General features: G+C 43.2%; 1 protein-coding gene across 2 annotated transcripts in view; it reads right to left on the reverse strand.

The window, feature by feature from the left end:
• ARSA (arylsulfatase A) overlaps nucleotides 1-22,004 on the reverse strand; it is a 34,109-nt gene that overhangs the window by 8,426 nt on the left and 3,679 nt on the right. For both annotated transcript variants that reach the window (XM_029616176.1, XM_029616175.1), the window contains exons 4-6: nucleotides 20,722-20,940; nucleotides 18,703-18,872; nucleotides 2,405-2,529 (exon numbers count right to left, since the gene is read on the reverse strand). In XM_029616176.1, the coding sequence (XP_029472036.1) occupies nucleotides 2,405-2,529; nucleotides 18,703-18,872; nucleotides 20,722-20,940 (514 nt within the window). The remainder of the gene's footprint in view (nucleotides 1-2,404; nucleotides 2,530-18,702; nucleotides 18,873-20,721; nucleotides 20,941-22,004) is intronic.

Here is a 22,004-nt window from a genome sequence, read left to right on the forward strand (position 1 = left end):
AGCAATAGGAGACACAGCCCAGAGAGTACAGAGAGAGCAGGAGATGGGGTGTGGATACGATTGCCAGAATAGGTCCTCCTAGTGGTGAAGTGCAGAGCAGGCCCCGAGGAGCAGGGAATGCAGTCAGGGTATGGAGGAGTGCGGAGCCACAGAGAGAGTCAGCACGGGAGGAATGACGCAGGCTTACCAGAGGAGCGGGGAAGCCCAGAGGTCTCTGGCTGTGCAAGATGGCACTACCCCGAGGAGCGGGGGAGTGCGGTACAGTCTCTGAGATAAAGCAGGACACTACCCCGAGAAGTGGGGAGTGAGGCGTAGTCACAGGAATACACAAGGCGCTGCCCTGAGGAGCAGGGAAGCATGGCACAGTCACAAGGTACACAACGTGCTACCCCAATGAGCGGGGGGCACAGCTCAGTCACAAGCGAAAGGCAATGGCCCATGGAGCAGGGTACACCAGCACTAAGTCTCCACGAAGCAGAGTCGTGAGGCAATGGTCCGCAGGGTGGGGTACACCTACGTTGGGTCTCCACAATGCAGAATCGTAAGACAATGGTCTGCAGAGCGGGGTACACCAATGTTGAGTCTCCACGAGTAGAGTAGTTTCGGGAACAACCCCGAGAAGCAGGGGAACTGGTAGACAATGTCCGAGGCACAGAGCCCTCCAAGGAGCATATAGCCAGAGACAGGAGCAGGACCCCCAAAGTGCGGGTACCTGAGAGTGTCTCACGCCAGGAGGAGCAGGAACCAAGAACCAGTGTCCGTAAAGAGATCAGCAGGATTCAGCAAGGAAGGAACTCGTTGCCAAGTCGATTAGAGCCAGGCCCCGATGGTGCTTAAGAGTCCAGGGCTAGTGATGTCATCAAGAGGAGACGCCCCTGAGGTTCCCGCCCTGGCGTTCTTAAAGGAGGGCCATGCAGCGTGCGCGCGCCAAGGAAGGTCTGGGAGAGACATGGTGGTCGGCTGCGTCCTCGCCGCCCTGGGGAGTCCTGGAATGGAGCCATGTCGAAAGTGGCTAGCCACAGCCGCGAGTTTCCCCAAAGGAGAGAGGGCAGCAGCCCAAGAAGTAATAGCAGTCACAGCCGTCTGCGACAGCCGGTCATAACAGGATCTACTTAATGTTTTGGATACTTGTAGCCTGGATTGGCCACTGTTGGAAACAGGATGCTGGGCTCGATAGATCCTTGGTCTGACCCAGTATGGCATGTTCTTATCACAATTGGAAGCTCCTCCAAAGGATTATGGTGAAACACTCTGTTGAACATTTGCACTTTTTTGTTACACAGCAGCTAGTTAATGAAGAGCACGGGGGGGGGGGGGGGATATTAGTGTTCGGTTATTATGTATCATATAAAGGTGGATTTTTCCACTTAATACCATAGCGCCTAATGGTTTCAAAGCTAAGGTCAAGTAGAGAATTTTCTGATAAGGCCTCCTTTGATGTAGCTCGTTTATATGGAATTCTACCTTTAACATCTTGATTAGCTTGTGATTAACATGCTATTATGAGGCACCTTTAGATCCTCCTTTATAAAATGTTCTTTGAGTGATTAGGCATCATGTGACTTTTGTTTGAATTCATGATGGGCGATTGCAGCTTTTATGCTGTTGGTCATTTTTAAAGTCTTGTGAAGGTAAAATGAACTAAAACCTTTTTAAATTTCTACATTTTGTTTATACAGTAGATTGTGTTCTTTATTTTCTAGTGAATATGAATATATTTACTGTAGGATTTCCCCTGATGCAGCTGTTCTACACAGAGAAACATGATCCTTGTTGGGAATGGTTTTTCAGCCTGAGGTCTAATTATAAATGGCATTTAAATCCAAGAATATTCCTGGAAGGAATTAATTTTGAGAATAAGTTCATCAATGATTGAGCTTATAAATGCCGTTTGAGGATAAGAATATTCCTGGAGGGAATTGTTTCTTTTGTACTGTCTGAGTCCATCTTTTCAAGCTCTACCATTGGATGTACATTTTTTCAGCGCATATTACATTGAATGAGTAGTCCACATTGATCAGGGCTTGCAAGCACATTTTCACATTTTAAATCAGTGAATTTCTGCTTTCATCAACATTATCAGGGGCCTTTCAGAATAAATGCATGAGTATTCCACATTGATAAGGGTTTGATTGTATTTTCAAGCATATTTAGGATTGTATACATTTTTTCTTACTTGTGTTTGCCACTTATATTAGTTTGTATTTAAAAACAATGTGAAAGATGTTTGATACAAAGTTGACTTTTTTTTGCATACTGAGAGATTAAAACATTAATTATGCAACTTTGGCACATAATTGCCACAGAATCTTTAAAAATCTGCCACAGGATTTGCTAACGCTTGCCACAGAATCTTGAAAAATCTGCTGCAGGGAATCAGGAGCTGTACTAATACCCCACATACCTGGTGAGATCTTGCCAGGCCAGTAGACGACTGCAGGCATCCTCATGCCACCCTCATAGGTGGTTCCTTTCCCACACTTCAGCAGGCCAGAGCTCCCACCACGAGACATACGCATTGTCTCAGGACTGCAATAAGAGGACCAGGTAACATGAGAAAATGTCACTGTCATCAAGACAGGAAAATAGAGGACCCTACCGCCACCACCACCACCACCACCACGACAGGTAACAGCACAGAAAGTGAGCGAAGAATCATGAAGAAACGATGTTACGACTGAGTCACTGTAACATGAGGAAACCACAAAACTACTGTATGGGATTCAAATGACCAAACATGAAGGATCTGTAGTACCACACAGATATCAAAACAAAGGAAGATCTTCAGAAGCATTCATTCTGCAACACACACTTGTCTGAAAAGGATGAAATACAACCAGCTCCAGACATTATTAAAGGGTTGCTGTTAATATAATCATAGACCCCCCTCAAGCCAAGTGTGTATTCAGGCAAGGAGAAACGCCTCATTACAACTAGCTGTATAAATTACAAGTGGAAAAACCTCCTCGAAACCTAATGATCCCTGGATAGTTTTGTGATCATATGCGGAGCCAGAACATATTCTCTGCTTCCCGCTTCTCTCCATCTGATTTGAATGTTGTTATTTTATTTAAATTATTTCGTATTTTGGTTGATAGGATTATGAGCCACCCGGGATTTCCCTTCACCGCATGACTGACATGTAAGTAAGTAAGTAAATAAATAAATAAATAAGGCCTGGCCTGGCAATGAACCCACTGAGTATTCTTATTAACACTTCGGGCTCTGGATTTCATCTTAACTCCAGAGATGTTACTGCGCACAGTAGACATCACATCTACTGTGCTCAGTAGTCTGACTGAAAGGCAGCTGAACTGTGGGAGTGGGAATGCAGCTGTGTATATCATCCTTCAACAGGAGTGAGCAAACAAAAAAAGAGGCAATCCAGCCCTTGTTTTATCTTTTACTCCTGCTGTCTTTAATAACTAACACTAACACATAATAATCATACAATTAAAACTAAATTGTATTCACCAAGTATAATTGATATCTTCCATTTAGAAAACCACCCTCAGGTTCTGAAGTGATTGCAGGCCTCTTCTTATTCCCTATGTCTCCAATATATTTTGTCTCACTGTTGCTAATCCTCCCTATTCTTATTCCATGCTATAAACCACTACTACTATCAAGTCTACCTTCCCCTATCCCAACAATCTCTATCTTTCCTTCCATTCTGTCATCTGCACTGTTCACTGCTCTTCATCTTAAAGGTTTTCTTCCCTTCATCCTGCCACATCCACTGTTTGTAACACCTTCTCATCCTTGTCACTATCTCTACCTATCATTTCCATATTTTTCTGCTCCTCCTCCTTCCAACTAGTGATATCAATCCCAGTCCTGGCCTTTCAAGGCAACTTTCATGCCATCGTCTCATATCAAGCTGTAACCCCTCCAATCTTAACACTATTCCTGTTCTCCCTCCCACTTATCTTCCTTTCTTATGCTTCCTGGGGAATGTGAACTCTATCTCCAAGAAGCTTGCCTTTATTCGTGACTTTTTTACCTCTCGCTTTCTTCATCTCCTTGCCTTAACGGAGACTTGGCTTTCCTTAAAGGACTTCTTCAGGTGCTCTCTTGTCTCACACACCTCGCCCAGCAGGCCATGGTGGTGGTGCTGGACTGCTGCTCTCCCCCTCGTGTAGATTTTAACCTCTTCTCCCACCTCAATCCCACTCTTTTTCTTCCTTTGAAGCCTATTCCATCCACCTATTCACCCCACTGCTTCTCCGGGTAGCTGTCATCTATCGACTCCCTGATAAACCTCCCTCCTCCTTTCTCACTGACTTTGATTCCTGGCTTTCCTTCTTCTTTGACCCATCTTCCCTTTCCTTTATCCTTAGTGATTTTAACCTCCATGTTTATGACCTCCATAACTCTTATGCCTCAAAACTCCTTTTTTTAACCTCTTAATTTGATCTCTGACTCTGCTCTACCACTCCTATTCACCAGCATGGCCACTGCCTTGACCAAGATTTGCTTCCAACAGTTGTCTTTCAGACTTCTCTACCTCAGTTCTTCTGGTCTCAGACCATCACCTGATAACTTTTACACTAAACCACCCTCCCCCACAAACTCATCCTGCCACTACCTACCATCATCTCTAAATATATTTTGTTCCACTTTTGTTGCTGTTAATATAGATTTCAATTACCCCAATATTGAATGGGTAAATGTAACATCAGGACTTGCTAGAGACAAAGTTCCTTGATGTAATAAATGATTGCTTCATGGAACAAATGGTTGAGGAACCAACAAGAGAGGGAGCTATTTTAGATTTAATTCTTAGTGGAACACAGGATTTGGTGAGAGAGGTAACGGTGGTGGGGCCACTTGGCAATAGTGATCATAACATTATCAAATTTAAACTAATAACTGGAAGGAGGACAATAAGTAAATCTACAGCTCTAACACTAAACTTTCAAAAGGGAAACTGATAAAATGAGGAAAATAGTTAGAAAAAAACTGAAAGGTGCAGCTGCAAAGGTTAAAAGTGTTCAACAGGCATGGACATTGTTTAAAAATACAATCCTAGAGGCGCAGTCCAGATGTATTCCATGCATTAAGAAAGGTGGAAGGAAGGCAAAACGATTACCATCATGGTTAAAAGGTGAAGTGATAGAGGCTATTTTAGCCAAAAAAACATCCTTCAAAAATTGGAAGAAGGATGCATCTGAAGAAAATAGGATACAACATAAGCATTGTCAAATTAAGTGTAAAACATTGATAAGACAGGAGAAGAGAGAATTTGAAATGAAGTTGGCCATAGAGGCAAAAACTCATAATAAAAACTTTTTAAAATATATCCGAAGCAAGAAACCTGTGAGGGAGTCGGTTGGACCATTAGATGACCGAGGGGTTAAAGGGGCTCTTAGGGAAGATAAAGCCATTGCAGAAAGACTAAATGAATTCTTTGCTTCCGTGTTTACTAATGAGGATGTTGGAGAGATACCAGTTCCGGAGATGATTTTCAAGGGTGATGAGTAAGACGAACTGAACCAAATCACTGTGATCCGGGAAGATGTAGTAGGCCAGATTGACAAACTAAAGAGTAGCAAATCACCTAGACCGAATGATATGCATCCTAGGGCACTGAAGGAACTAAAAAATGAAAATTCTGATCTATTAGTTAAAATTTGTAGCCTATCATTAAAATCATCCATTCTACCTGAAGACTGGAGGGTGGTCAATGTAGCCCCAATATTTATAAAGGGCTCCAGGGGCGATCCAAGTAACTATAGACCAGTGAGCCTGCCTTCAGTGCCAAAAAAAATAGTAGAAACTATTCTAAAGATCATAGAGCATATAGAAAGATATGGTTTAATAGAACACAGTCAACATGGATTTACCCAAGAGAAGTCTTGCCTAACAAATCTGCTTCATTTTTTTGAAGGGTTTAATAAACATGTGGATAAAGGTGAACCAGTAGATGTAGTGTATTTGGATTTTCAGAAGGTGTTTGACAAAGTCCCTCATGAGAGGCTTCTAAGAAAACTAAAACGTCATGGCATAGGAGGTGATGTCCTTTCGTGGATTACAAACTGGTTAAAAGACAAGAAACAGACAGTAGGATTAAATGGTAAATTTTCTCAGTGGAAAAGGGTAAACAGTGGAGTGCCTCAGGGATCTGTACTTGGACCAGTGCTTTTCAATATATATATATATATATATATATATATATATATATATATATATATATATATATAAATGATCTGGAAAGGAATACGACGAGTGAGGTTATCAAATTTGCGGACGACACAAACTTATTCAGAGTAGTTAAATCACAAGTGGATTGTGATACATTACAGGAGGACCTTGTAAGACTGGAAGATTGGGCATCCAAATGGAAGATGAAATTTAATGTGAACAAGTGCAAGGTGTTGCATATAGGGAAAAATAACCCTTGTTGTAGTTACACGATGTTATGTTCCATATTAGGAACTACCAGCCAGGAAAAAGATCTAGGCATCATAGTGGATAATTCTTTAAAATCATCGGCTCAGTGTGCTACCGCAGTCAAAAAAGCAAACAGAATGTTAGGAATTATTAGGAAGGGAATGGTTAATAAAACGGAAAATGTCATAATCCCTCTGTATTGCTCCACGGTGAGACTGCACCTTGAATACTATGTATAATTCTGGTTGCCGCATCTCGAAAAAGATATAGTTGCGATGGAGAAGGTACAGAGAAGGGCAAACAAAATGATAAAGGGGATGGAACAGCTCCCCTATGAGGAAAGACTGAAGAGGTTAGGGCTGTTCAGCTTGGAGAAAAGATGGCTGAGGGGGGATATGATAGAGGTCTTTAAGATCATGAGAGGTCTTGAACGAGTAGATGTGAATTGGTTATTTAAACTTTCGGATAATAGAAGGACTAGGGGGCATTCCACGAAGTTAGCAAGTAGCACATTTAAGACTAATCAGAGAAAATTCTTTTTCACTCAATGCACAATTAAGCTCTGGAATTTGTTGCCAGAAGATGTGATTAGTGCAGTTAGTGTAGCTGACAAACTCTTACGTCCAACCCTTGCTGTCTCTTTGCCACACTCAATTCCCTCCTCAAAATTCCCTCGCCTCCCTCATTCCCTTCACACTCTGCCAAACTATGGCTAACTACTTCCATGACAAGATTCACAAAATTAATTTTGAGTTCTCAACCAGATCACGTTTACCTGCCTCTCCCCCACTTCTTTCCTTTACCCTTCCCCTAGCCTCTGCCACTGTCTCTTCCTTTCCTTAAGTCAAAATGGAGGAAACTGCTCATCTTCTCTCTTCCTCCAGACTCAATACTTGTTCCTCTGACCCTGCCCCTACCCAATTCCTCAGCTCCATCTCCAGTTCAGTCATCTCTTCCATCTATCTCCACTGCTACTTTTCCTGCTGCCTTCAAGCAAGCCATAATCATGCCACTCCTTAAAAAACCTTTTCTGTATCCTACCTGACCTGCCAGCTATCGTCCTATCTTCCTTCTCCCTTTTGCCTCCAAACTACTTGAACATGCTGTTAACCACTGCTGTCTTGACTTTCTTTCATGAAAAGCCATTCTTGATCCACTTCAGTCTGGTTTTCACCCTCTACATTCAACTAAAACTGTCTTCCAATGCTGACCCCTCACTAATTTGGTCAATCTTCTTTGGCCTGCCTTTATCCTGTCTTTATCCTTTTTGAGATACAGGCACCAGTACTGAAAACAGTACTCCAGGTGAGGCCTCTCCAAGGAACAGTCAAGGTTAGTGCAGTTAGTGTAGCTGGGTTTAAAAAAGGATTGGATAAGTTCTTGGAGGAGAAGTCCATTACCTGCTATTAATTAAGTTGACTTAGAAAATAGCTACTGCTATTACTAGCAAAAGTAACATGGGATAGACTTAGTTTTTGGGTACTTGCCAGGTTCTTATGGCCTGGATTGGCCACTGCTAGAGATAGAATGCTGGGCTTGATGGACCCTTGGTCTGACCCAGTATGGCATGTTCTTATGTTCTTAGCCTCAATCCATCATTCATGCACATACTTAGAGGCTGCTCCTCGATCCACAGGGATTGTCGTCCGCTTAGCGATGGCACAGACCAGCGCATCCACTTTGGGGAAAACGTAAACACTCCCTCACCGCTGGATCCAGGGGGTACAGGCCTTCCAGTGTCCGACCCCCTGTGAAACTTACCTCTGGGGCACCCCATTCAAGATCAATCAATTCCTGAATGGTGTCTACAACAGGGAAAAAACAAGAGGCTTTACGCAAGGAAACCAAAATGGGATTCTTCTTCAGTTCAGACATTGAATCTGCACCAGGAAAACTCAGCATCTTCATGGTCTAGGAAATCAGGGCCGGCAGTTCATCTCTATGAAAGAACCACATGGTCAGATATGGTTCCAATCCCGGAGGAATTTTGCCATCTTACAGGGAATCAGGATCTGCCTCATCATCTGTGCCATCCGGGTTCCTGTTGGGATTTCCCGCAATGAACCGAAGTGTGCTCCAGCGCCTAAACATAGGACTGGAAGAGATAGCGGCCATAAGCTGAGGGTCTGACCTGACAGGAGTGGGCAAAGCGAAGGATTGCACCTGAAGAAAGGATTGCAAACCTTGGAAATACTCCACCCACAAAAAAGCACCAGATCCAGGCCAAACCCAGAAGGAAACTGAAGTGGGGCCCATTGAACTGCCATCCCCTGCAGAGGAACCAGTCAAGATCTTCTGGCAGGGGAGCATAACCCACTGGCCCTGAGTCCATCTGTCTATATACTAGGAAAGATATATTTGCACTGGAGAAAGTACAGAGAAGGGCGACCAAAATGATAAAAGGGAATGGAATGGCTCCCTTATGAGGAAAGGTTAAAGAGGTTAGGGCTGTTCAGCTTGGAGAAGAGATGGCTGAGGGGGGATATGATGGAGGTCTATAAAATCATGAGAGGTCTAGAACGGGTAAATGTGAATTGGTTATTTACTCTTTCAGATAATAGAAGGACTAGGGGGCACTCCATGAAGTTAGCAAGTAGCACATTTAAAACTAATTGGAGAAAATTATTTTTCACTCAACGTACAATTAAGTTATGGAATTTGTTGCCAGAGGATGTGGTTAGTGCAGTTAGTGTAGCTGGGTTTAAAAAAGGTTTGGATAAGTTCTTGGAGGAGAAGTCCATTAACTGATATTAATCAAGATGATTTAGGGAATAGCCACTGCTATTACTAGCATTAGTAGCATGGGATCTACTTGGGTACTTGCAGGTGCTTGTAACCTGGATTGGCCACTGTTGGAAACAGGATGCTGGGCTTGATGGACCTTTGGTCTGACCTAGTATGGCAACTTCTTATGTTCTTATGAAAGTAAATGTCTGAAATTGGTCTCCATCTATAAGCTTGGATGATCCTTTGGGCAAGTAGAAGGAATGAATGTAAATCGAATAGTACATGACAGGAAAGAAGCATTGGAATTTGCAAAACAAGAAAATAAACTTTTAAAAAAAAATCTCAGCAACAAACAAGGAAAACCAATTGGGAAAGCACAGTTATAGTTGTCAGGACCAGCTAGTCTTGAACTAGTGCTTGCTTAGTTTGTGGCTGGGATACTGTGTGCAAAGCTACAGAATGGCTCCAAGAAAGCCAGGTTCAGACTACTGTTAGCCTGGTGTCTGGCCCCGCCTCTGAGGATCCCGATTGGTCCTCAGGAGATTCAAAAGGAATGCTGGAACACCTGGAAGGTGTTCTCAGCATTTACAAGGCTGATGCAATAAAGTGCACCCAGCCTAGCACACGGGTTTACGCAGGGAAGGGCACACATTTTGGACACGCTAGACTAGCACCCGATGTAGAAGATTAGCGTGCCCAAAACATGCACCCTAACAAATGTGTAACCGATAGCGCCCATCACATGTAAATTACATGTAGATGAGGACATTAGCTATTAGCACCCCCCCCCCCCCGATGCAGGAAAGCACTGGGCGCCCAACACACAATTTTTAATGCAGGGAATTTAACTCCAGCCCCGGAGGTGGAATAAAGTCAACTCTTAGTCAAGGGCTCATGAGAAATAAAAAAAAATATGATATTCCTCTGTGTTACGATAAGTTTGTCCTCCTCCTTAAATTTGTTGTGACACTTTCATTTACTGCTTGCAGTGGAGAAAAATAAATGTATATTTAGACTTGATCAGAAGAAACCCACCTTTCTTTAAGATGTCCGTAGCAAGGGGTGCCTAATATAGTACTCATCAGCAACCTCAGCAAAATAACAAAAAAAAGAAGCTGGATCAAAACAGATGCTCGAATTGAGCGCTCGCTGCAGTTGGGGGCCTGAAGCAATAAGCTACTGAGCACTACTGACGCACAATTCTTCCTTGGCACACCCTTTTTAACACTGCCTCTCATTAAATACTGCATCAGGTGCCTAGGGGGCATGGTTGGGCGCACATTAAGACAATGGCGCTCACTACTGGCACACGTTGTACTGCTTCGGCCCGTTTGATGGCTAAGAGGCCAAGGAACTGTTTGGGATTCCAGAGGCATAGCCGCAAGCTCTTCTTATGTCGTATGCTACTGTGCATTATGTGATGTGAAATCTTGAAGCCTTGTGTCAAAGTCTGTGAACAGAAGTTAGGTTTTAAAGCACTGTCTTTTGGTTTATGAAGAAGAATTACTGTGAACTGACCTGGAGTGGATATCTGGAGTGCCTTTAAGCTTTTCCCTAACCATGAACGTTATTTGTTACATTCGTACCTGCAGTGGTTCATAAACCAGGGAAATGTTATGTTATTGCCTTATCTAACAATAAAACCTGCACTGAGACATTAATCCCAGCGTGTTTGAACTGTAGGGGCTTTCAGCCTGACCACATGCTGAGAATCCTATGCGCCGCCTTTCGGAGTTTAGCTCTGGCCAGAGAAAAAACTGCTTAGGCCATGCTGCTAGAAGCAACTGAGGAAAAAAAAGGAAAAGTCCGACCTGCAGTTTGTTTCTTTGGAAGTAAAGGGCTTAGCTCTCCTCCAGGATTAGTGTGAGGGCGGAGAGTGTAGTTATTGCTCAGGCTGGAGCCAGGATTTTCTCTCCGATTCTTGTTTGTCTTAAAGTGGAGTGGAATGCATCCAGCGTGGCGCCCTGCAAAGCCTGCTCGCTCTGAAGCACTGCAGCTGGTTTGTAATCCACTCCTTGTTTTATACTTGCATAAGAAAAAAAAAAAGATTTGTGTTTTTCAAAGTAAAAATTTTCTTACAGACTGTTTATGGACAAAAGATATTTTTGTTATCAGAATAACCTGACTTTTCGACTGCTGTGGTCCTTAAATGTATAAACTTGGGGATCCTGGCTAGGCGACCTTCCTCTTAAGATACAGAAGACGACTCAGGATTAATTTCAGGAAATATTTCTTTACAGAGAGGGTGGTGGATGTGTGGAACAGCCTCCCAGTGGAAATGGCGGAGACAAAAACAGCATCTGAATTGAAGAAAACATGGGACAAATACAGGAGTTCTCTAAGGAAGTGATTGGAATTATAATGATAAATTAACTGGATGGATGGGCAGACTGGATGGGCCACACAGCCTTTTTCTGCCATCATGTTTATGTTTCTAAGTATTTTTATGATGATCCCATGGATCTTTCCAGGTTCCTTCTGAATGCCACTACTGGGTCAGCATCTCCAGCGGCACTGGTGAAGACTTTAAAGTGGCAGGAGCGGCTAGGAACTGGGTAAGGAGGCTGAAAGTGTTTCCTACGCTTGAAACTTTTCTCTGCTCAGCTGCTGGGAGTGCTTCGATAACCTCTGCAAAACAGTGTGACTAACTCCTTTTTCCTCGGACTTTACCCTGCAGAAGCTCGAGAAGCTTGGCAGCACTGCCAAGTCCTGCTCCGGCCTCTTCAGGAAAACTGCTGCGGCCTCCTTTCTACTTAATGTGCCTGCAGGAAGCCTGCAGCTTTGAAGATGCTAACCCACAGAAAGCACTGCTGCGTGGACAAAGCCTGAACCACCATATCCAGAGCCTTCTGCTGGCACAAGAGACCAATGCCAAAGATACCCTAACCAAAGTACTCCACCCCCCCCCCTTCAGAAATGAAGCCTTCAAAGTAAAATCAATAAAGCTTCCTGCTTAGAGGGGAAGCCCTGGACTGGTAGTGGCCACTCAAGGACTGGCCAGTTTTGTAGAACTTTTAAGGGAAGCTTCACTGCCCTGGTCAGGAGATTTGGGAAACCTTATAGCCTTGCACAATGCCCCTCCATACCCTATCCTTCCACCTCGATCAGCTCCACACACACAGTTAAGAGTTATGCATTTATAATATTTTCCATGAAAAATATATCAAAATACAGTATTCTGAGGTAAACATATCACTGCTGTGATGCCAACCAGAAATCCCTGCAAACACACACTTGGACCCCATATGATATTAGGCCTATTGTAATGCATGTTGTGTGTGGGTTTCACCCTCCGAAAGCCCTACCACTTCCTATTAGGAGAATAACTCACCTCAGTCACACATGCAGAACATAAAGAGAGCCTCACCAAATACAGAATAGAGAAACTATAAAGTAGAAATAGAAACATGACAAAACCTGAACTGGAAACCATAAGAAGCTAGACTCTCTATGCAGTGTAACAAAAAAACTAGAACCATCACCATTCCTCAAACATCAAACAACAAAATCAAGGAATAAAATAAATACATAATCATTATACTAAAAACATACTAATAATATTCCAAAACAGATGACAAATAAAAGATCGAATAATTAAAAACTCACATATAATTTTTTTAAATGTCCCAAACATCAATAAAATATTTCAAAACAGCAGACATTAAATAACACCCAAAAAATAAAACTAAAAAGGATTTTAAGAATTCATGCTCTCCATACTGGGGAACATTTGATTTCCATTGACCCTGAGAATATCATGCATTAGTGGGAGTGGGATGCACAAATTGTTTCCTCTCTTTCTTATACACACACAAAGTCATACACGCATATGCTCCCCTTTCAGACAAACCCCCAGGCGTCTCCAGCTATTCTTTGATTGGGATCTGCCAGCAGCCCTGGGCCCTCCTCTTCATTTCAGCTGCTGGCAGGTTGGGATCCACCTGTAGCCCCATTCTCTCTCTCTCTTACACACACACACACACACACACACACACACACACACAACCCAGACAAGCTCTCATTCACATTCACACACCCCAGGCAGGCACCCATTCACATCCACATACCCCAGGCAGGCATCCATTCACATCCACCCAAATGCCAGGCAGGCACCCATTCTCATACTCATACACCCTGCCCATCCCTATCAGCAGCATTTGACACAGTCAATCACTCCATTTTGCTTGACAGATTAATTGACATTGGACTTTCAAATACAATTTCTACATTGGTTCAATTCTTATCTTTCCAACCGACATTTTCAAGAAAAGATCAAAAATTCCACCTTGGACAAAATAACCCCCCACACTGGAGTACCACAAGGATCAGCACTCTCCGCCACTTTGTTCAATATCTACATGCTTCCCCCTCTGCCACCTTCTCTCTGGACTTGGACTCACCCATTACATCTATACAGACGATATACAGATCCTCATTCCGATCCATAAATCTCTTGAATCCACCTATAAACCTACAGCATTGTACTTAACAATCATCAAACAGTTATCCCACATGTAACTTATACTTAATGTTGATAAAACTGAAATAATTTTATTAGATAGAAGACCCACTCTCGAAAAGTCAACTTCTTTCAAATTAGAAGACCAATTGACTATACTAAACCCTGTTCCTCATACTCGCGACCTAGGAGTGATTATCGATGGCGAAATGAATTTCAAAAAACACATATCCACCAAAATAAAGGATGGATATAGCAAAATTCAAACTTTAAAACAATTAAAACCATTGCTAAACCCTCCTGACTTCAGAATGATACTTCAGCTGCTAATCTTTGCTAACATCGATTACTGTAATTCACTTTTACTTACTTACCAACTTCCACTATATGTCCACTCCAAATTTTGCAGAACACCGCAGCCAGAATTCTAACAGGAAACAAGAAACACGACCATATAACTCCAATCCTAATATCATTACACTGGTCGTATCGAATATAAAATCTTATGTATTCTACACAAAATTTTATTTGGTGAACAAACTGACTGGCTCAATGCCGCCATTCGGCTACACACTCCACAACGCAATCTCTGCTCTGCTAAAAAAGGTCTCCTAAGTAATCCCTCTATGCATTCAGCCCAGTTCTGCCAAGTAAGATATCGTGCATTATCATTGGCAGGACCTAAAATCTGGAATTCCCGTCCAATAGAGACATGGCTATAACCAGACTTAAAAACATTTAGGAAGGAGGTAAAGACATGGCTATTTATGAAGGCTTATCAGGACCCAACATGATTCTTTTTCAGTATCTATCAAGAACATTTCTTATATAAACCTGATTATTTATTCCTCTTATCTCAGAATGTTGATGGCCTTTTATTATGATAATTTTATTCTTTAAACTTTTATTTGAATCTACCACTGATATTGTTTTATTTTCTTGGATTTTATTACTTTATTTTATTCCATTGTCTATTATTCTTTCATCTTACATTGTTTGTCATTTCAAAATTTTGTAAACCTTTGTGATGGTCCTCGAATGACGGTATATAAAAGTTATTAAATAAATAAACAAGCAAATGTGCATACACACATACACATACACACACCCATCCCAGGCAGACTCCCATTCAAACACATGCATGCATCCCTTGCAGTCTCCCATTCATACACACATATGTAACCCAAGCAGGCTCCCATTCACACACACACACACACACACACACACACACACACACACCATGCCCATCCCAGAAAGGGTCCCATGCTTGCATGTGCACTCACACACACCCTTCCCAGTCAGGCTCCCATTCAAACATATGCATACATCCCCTGAAGTCTCCCAATCCCACACACAATTATGCAACCCAGTCATTCTCCCAATCCTACACACAATTATGCAGCCCAGGAGGGCTCCCATTCACACACATACACACACGTGCAAACCAGGCAGGCTCCTATTCACACACACATACAACCCAGGCTGGCTCCTATTCACACACACACGCACACACACACACGCAACCCAGGCAGGCTCATATTCACACACACACACACACAATCCAGGCAGACTCCCATTCACAAACGCACACAAGCAACCCAGGCAGGCTCCCATTCACACACACACACACACAATCCAGGCAGAGTCCCATTCACAAATACACACAAGCAACCCAGGCAGGCTCCCATTCACACACACATGTGCAAACCAGGCAGGCTCTCATTCACTTACACATACACACACACCTATCCCAGGCAGCCTCCCATTCATGCACCCACCCATCACAGGCAGCCTCTAATCCACACACACACACATGCAGACCAGGCAGTCAGGGTCAATGGGTCATTCCTCCAGCACTGCTGCTGCCGTTTGGGAGAACTGCCATTCTGCAGCTCCTCCTGCATGTGGGCCCCGCAGTAATTCAACACACGTGGTGCTAGCACTTTCCTGTATTCTTATCTCGTGCATTGCAAGATGAGAATACAGGTAGTGCTAGCACCGCAAGTATTGAATTACTGCAGGGCCAACACATGAGGAGGAGCTTGGACATATTTTGTCTTCTTGTCTGGCCGCCTGCTTTTTCCGCCGCCAGTGGACTGGAGCCTGCCGGTGGCTGTATGGGCCTTCTGTATCTTCTGCCATCATTGGGACGGGGAGTCCACCGCTGGCCATACAGACCTCCTGCTTCTTCCACTGCCAGCTGGATCAGGTCCACCTGCGGTAGCACGGGCCTCTCCTTGCTCCCAATGCTGCCCCACCCTCGGGTGTGCCACTCTGTGCAATTGCATGGTTTGCACAGCTGGTGATGTTGGGCCTGGGTACCTGTAACTGAGGATCCTAGTTTTTAGACACTAGACAAACCTGAGCTGTTGAAAGGTGCTTTTCTATATGCATCTTTAACCAATCTATTTTGTTTTAGCAGCCACTGGTGCAGAGCCTATTCCTGTGGTGTCCAGCACTGTGATTGTTGCTCCCAATAAACCCCTATTCCCAGAATGTGTTCTTGTTTCTGTATCTAGGACTAATGAACCTACGTCTGTTGCAGGAATTCTTGATCTGGACCCTGTTCCTGATGTGCCAGATCACATTATTGTGACCCTAAATGCAGACCCAGATGATCCATAAAGGTACCTGAAGGTCATCCCTAGAAGGGGGGAAAACTGTCAGGACCAGCCAGCCTTGAACTGGAGTTTGCATGGTTAGGGGCTGGGATGCTGTCATGGAGCCACTGAATGGCTCTGAGAAAGCCAGATTCAGACTACTGTTAGCCTGGTGTATGGCTCCATCCCTGAGGATTCCAATTGGTCCACAGGGGATTTGAAAGGAATGCTGGAACACCTGGAAGGTGCTCTCAGCATTTAGATGTCTAGGAGGCCAAGGGACCCCAGAGGAAGACCAGTGAGCCCTTCTTACTATGTATGCTAATATATATTATGTGATGTGAAGTCCTTTGTCAAAGTCTGTGAGCAGAATTTGTGTCATGTCATTGTCTGTATTTGTCTATGAAGAGGAATTACTGTGAACTGATATGGACTGGATATCTGGACCAGCTTTAAGTTCTTCTCTAATCATGAGGGTTACTTGTTTTATTTGTACCTGCAGTGCATCATAAGCCAGGGAAACATTGTGTTATTGCCTTATCTAACAATTAAACCTGCATTGAGACATCAGTCCCAGCATGTTTGTACCATACGTGCTCTCAGTCTGACAACAGTAGGAAACAGAATGTTGCTCTGGAAACCCCTTGTGGATCAAAATCTGACTCAGGAATGGCTTAAATCTCAGGATAAGAGATTGATAATTGTAACAGAGGATAGTGGATTACAGACAAGATATTTCACTGCCAGCATAGAAAAAAAAAAGATAAAACAGATAAATGCAGATTCTGTAAAACAGAACTAGAAAATGTTACACACCTTGTCGCTGGATGTCAAGTACTAATGTCAGAAGGTCTGTATACAGAAAGGCATAAGGCGGCACGGCTAATCCACTGGAAATTGTGCAAACATTATAACATCATGACCCTGAGAGAACTGTATACAGTGAAGAAGTTGTGATCACCTGCAACATTCCTATTCCAGCAGATAAAAAGACTGATGAAAGAAAACCACATACTGTGTTAAAGGAGAAAAGCACAAGGAAAGCATTGCTGATAGAAATGTCAGTACAAACGACTATTCTGTAGATTGTATGGAGAGAAAAAAAGATCCTCAAGTATTGATGCCATCAGAGACCAAGAAAATGTGGCAGAAAGATACAGACATGGGTCCAATTGCATTGGATTCCACTGCCCTGATATAAAAGAATTTCCAGGCACATCTAGACATATTGCCTGTGCATATAACACCCTGCAATACTCCAGAAGGAGGCTCTCTTTGGCACAATGCAAATATTAAAAAGGGCATCCCTGTCAAGATATGCGCAAAATTAACTCATTTGGAGACATTACCTCCATGAGGACTCTTTCTTTAACACTAACCATAAGTAATGACGCATGAGCAGGGTGAATTGCAGCCTTTTCATGTAGGTGTTTTCTGTAGCTTTACGTTTTCTGAAAATCATTTTTTTTTCTCATGTCAGTGAGAGGGGGTAATGGATGTGCTGGGAGAGAGGGGAGCAAGAAAGAAGTGAGAATTAACTCTGTTTATGAAAACCGTTCCCCATTGGTTACAAGAATAGCAAGCAGAATTGACACTGGAAGCATTTCTGTATCTACCCTGCCCTAATTTCGAGTAGTTAAGACAAAGAACACTGCTTTCTCATAGATAGGTCCACAAATGTGGAATGGTATAGTAAGAGAGAAGCCCTACTGGAGTTAATGTATTTGTCTTTAAGATACCAAATAAAAACCTGGCTTATTAATATAGTCTTTGACAGTTAATTGTTTTTTCTGCAGGAGATACATTTCTTTTTATATAACTTTTAATAGTTAAATTGTTCTTATCATTAGGTAGATGATGTAATGTTATTTATTAGTTTTGGATGAGCTGCTGACCAAAGGTATTTACATTTCATTTGACACCAAATTGTTTTATTTGTTTAATTTTTTTATGCTGCATTGGTTTGATGTATAATTTTATGTTATAATGTGTTTTTATGGCTGTATTATTTTCTTATTGTATGTTAGGCAAGTTTAGATTTTACTATATAATTTAATTTGTGGGTATGTAATTGAGCTTTTTGGAATTCTGGCCTAGTAAGTCTTTAATTAAACTAAATTAAAAGAAAGAAATTCAGGAAAAAAAAAAAACACAAAGCATGATTGGCATGAGAAAACCACCAAACCGAGAGAATAGCACAGAAATGGAGAGGAGAAACATGGCCATCGCTGGAACAGTTAATGTGAAGAACCATTAGCATGAACAAGACAGAGAACATAAGGAAGTATCACCACGTCTGAGACAGGTAACAGCACAGTAATCAAGACAGGTACTATAATGCGACATCATCATATCCGAAACAAGTAACATCACACTAACTTGGGCAAACAACCAAACTTATACTTGTGTTTCAGCAGGCATATTTATGTCCCCCCTCCCTCCAACACAAAATACAGCTGTGCCCCTATCTTGGGATCAAGAGGTGGCCCAGCACAGGGTGTGTGTGCAGTCTCTTACACTCACCCATTGTCTGATGTGAAGAGTAACAGGGTGTCATTCTCTACGCCCTGGTCCCTCAGTGCCTGTAACAGCCATCCCACGGAACCATCAAACTCCATCAGTGCATCGCCGAAAGGGCCCCGCAGCGACTCCCCAGAAAACTTACTGCTCGCAAACTGGGGGTAGTGGGTGTGCTGGGAGAGAGGAGAACAAGGAAAGAAAAGTGAACATTAACTCTACCTGTGAAAACCCTTCCCCATTTAGTTGTGGGAATAGCAATTAGGAGGTTAATATTCACAGGATTTGTCCAGATAACTTTTCAAGTTAACACAGACAAAACCCAAGCTTTGAATATTCCACCTGCTCATTAGCTGCACAAAATTTAGCAGATAAAGAGAGGTGGAGATGAAGGCATTCCAGAGGGGAGGTTAAATTCCAGCTGGCAAGCCTTGCAGCACTGCCCAACTACAGTTAGCTGGTTGAGTCTGATAGGAAAGACACCTGTTCTAATGTTACCTGGGTAATTTTTTTTATCTTTTTTCACATTTATATTCCACCTTTTGTGAATGGTCAGCCTCTTCAAAAGTGGATTACATTCAGATGCCATAGGTGCTTTCCTTGTCCCCAGAGGCAATGGAGGACTGAAGTGACTTGCCCAAGATCATAAGGAGCGGCAGCAGGATTTGAGCCCTAGCCTCCCTGGCTCTCAGGGAACCACTAAGTTACTCCTCCAATATCCGTGTAACTATAACCGGGCATATTCAAGAGAACACTGGGCCAGCTATGTTCCACTGGATATCCAGGTACAGTTATCCAGGTAATTTTCCTGCTGACTAGTCCAAAGAATATTGACCTCTTAGAATTCATTACACAGGGGCCGATGCAATAAGATGCGTGTAAAAATGTGCGTCCACACTAGGTGCCCGGTTTTTTAATGCACGCACAGCCACGTCTCCTGCGTGCCTGATGCAATATTTAAATGAGCTGTTGCGTTAAAAAGGACGCACCAGGGAAGATTTGTGCCTCCTAGCGCTCAAATGTGTTGGGTGCCCGGGAGACATGGCTGTGTGCCGGCAATTGCATCAGCCGCTTAGTGAAATTCTGGTTTGTGTTCTGGAGAAATTCAGCGGCAACAGAGATACTTTATTTTGGCACCGCAACACAGGGACAGCTTGGTCTGAAATGTTCATTTCTGAAATAAGCAATCTGCATTGGCAGGAATGGAACTGGAAACCTGGAAGACCACTTATCATGGATGGGTGTGGGTTAATGCAAAACAGATTGATGGAAGACATAATGGTGTTCGTCTATCTGCTCAACAAGCACCATGGGCCAAAGCATTTGTGCGCTTTGTGAGGTGGAAGTTGCACGGAGCCCGGTCGCACACAATGCTGCCACAGTAGTGCGGGATGAGAGAGAGGCTGTTAATAAGGGTATGGGAAGCAGTGGCAAAATAGCAGGATGCTAGAGAAAGCGCAGTTCCTTGTGAGGAACCCATTTTATTTTCATTCAATGTCTGCTTCTAAATCTGCTGTTGCCATGAGCCCTTGACCCGCGGAATGACTTAACGCCAGCTCTGGGGCAGGAGTTAAGTTTGCCGCATTAACAAGTGTGCATTGGGTACCGGGGGATTTTCTGCATCAGGGTGCAATGGCCAATAGCCTCATGTACGTGGCATTTACACGTGATGAGCACTATCGGTTTAGCAGTTGTTTGGGCATGCATTTTGGACACGCTAATCCCCTTATTGCATGAGGTACTAGCCTATCGTGTCCAAAACACGAGTTCATCTGTATGCTAGGTTGGGCACACTTTATTATATCGGCCTGTCATACAGAGAAATTCTCAGACCCTGCTCCTTATCTCTGGTGATCTGCCCGCAACTGGTACCATCTCTCTTACCAATCTCGTGGTTCATGGCCCTGTATCTCTCTGTCCCAGCACTGTCTGTCTATCCTCCTATTTTAGCTCCTGGCCCTGTCTGTCCTTCTGTCTCAGTCCCCCATACTGTCTGCCTGTGTCACCTAACAAGATGATGCTTACATGGGAGGCGTAGTAAAGAAAGAATGGGCGTTTGCGCTGGACAGAATCGGAGATGAATTTCACGGCGAAGGTGTGATAGAGAGGCACGAGGTCCGGAAACACAGCAGGCTGCTGGATGATTCGCTGGTTCAGAAAGAGAGGGAGCAGCACAGTGTCCTGGTCGCACATCCCAAAACACTTTGTGTGAGGAGGGAAGCAGGTGAGATTCTGGCAGGGACCCTGAGAACAATAAATGGACCAGGACAGAAAGCAATAATTCAGCAAGTCTTACAAACCAGGCAAGAAAGACAAGCAATCAGACTAATCAAAGAGCCTTCCTGCAATCCCTTTATATTACAAGTAGGAGACACAGCAGCAGCTCCCGCCATTTTGGTACCTAACCCATCATAACACCACAAGCAGACCCTTCCCTTCTCCATCCCTCCCATGGGGAGATCCTCGCATCCACGTGGGAGTCCCCCACACATAACACAGTCTTCACATCCTCCATTCCCCTGAGGGAGACCCTCAAAACCCTCCATCCCCATGAAGGAGACCTCTCTGTTGCCTCAACCCCCAACAGAGAGGACCAACCCTCCCTCCTACCTCTTGGCACCATGAGGGTAGCTCTTCCACCTCCTGATTCTCTTAGGTCCCACAAGGGAGACTACCCCCTTCCCCCAAACACCCTCTGCCCCCATGAGGGTAGTGCCAGATGTAGGCATAAATTAGTTAAATTTCAGTTTAGGGTTTCAGATTAAGAGAGTCCAATAAATACAAAAAAACCCCCAAAACAAAACCTACTAAATTTCAAGTTTTACGTTGTTTGGTATTGTTCTAGGACTTCTTAAACTTGGCATAGCTTAGGCTATCAACATGTCTTCATTTGGTACCTAACACACTTATCCTGACAAAGCTACCCCCCTCCCCCATTTCTTCCCCCAACACCGGTAGCCCCTATGACATGGGACACGTAGCTGGAAGACAGGGTCTAATTTTGTTGCTTTTATTGAAGCTCTATGAATTTTATTGATATTTTTGAATTTGTTTATAAATTCTATTTATGAATTGTTTATCAAATTTGTAAGTTCTTTTGGGTTAAAAAAAAGGGTATAAATATTTAAAGATAAGATGATAGAGGCCATATGCTGACCAGAAAAAGTTTATGATTATTATTTTCTGAATAAAATTGAAAATACAGGTTTATTTGATACAAAGGGTGTACAGGATTAGTCGAAATGCTGAATGCTTTCTACTCTCAGCCTTCAAAGCCAGGCCAGTGCTGGTGTGAATTAAACATGGGA

This window comes from Rhinatrema bivittatum, chromosome 9 (genome assembly GCF_901001135.1).
Source record: "Rhinatrema bivittatum chromosome 9, aRhiBiv1.1, whole genome shotgun sequence".
NCBI classification, from domain to species: Eukaryota; Metazoa; Chordata; class Amphibia; order Gymnophiona; family Rhinatrematidae; genus Rhinatrema; species Rhinatrema bivittatum.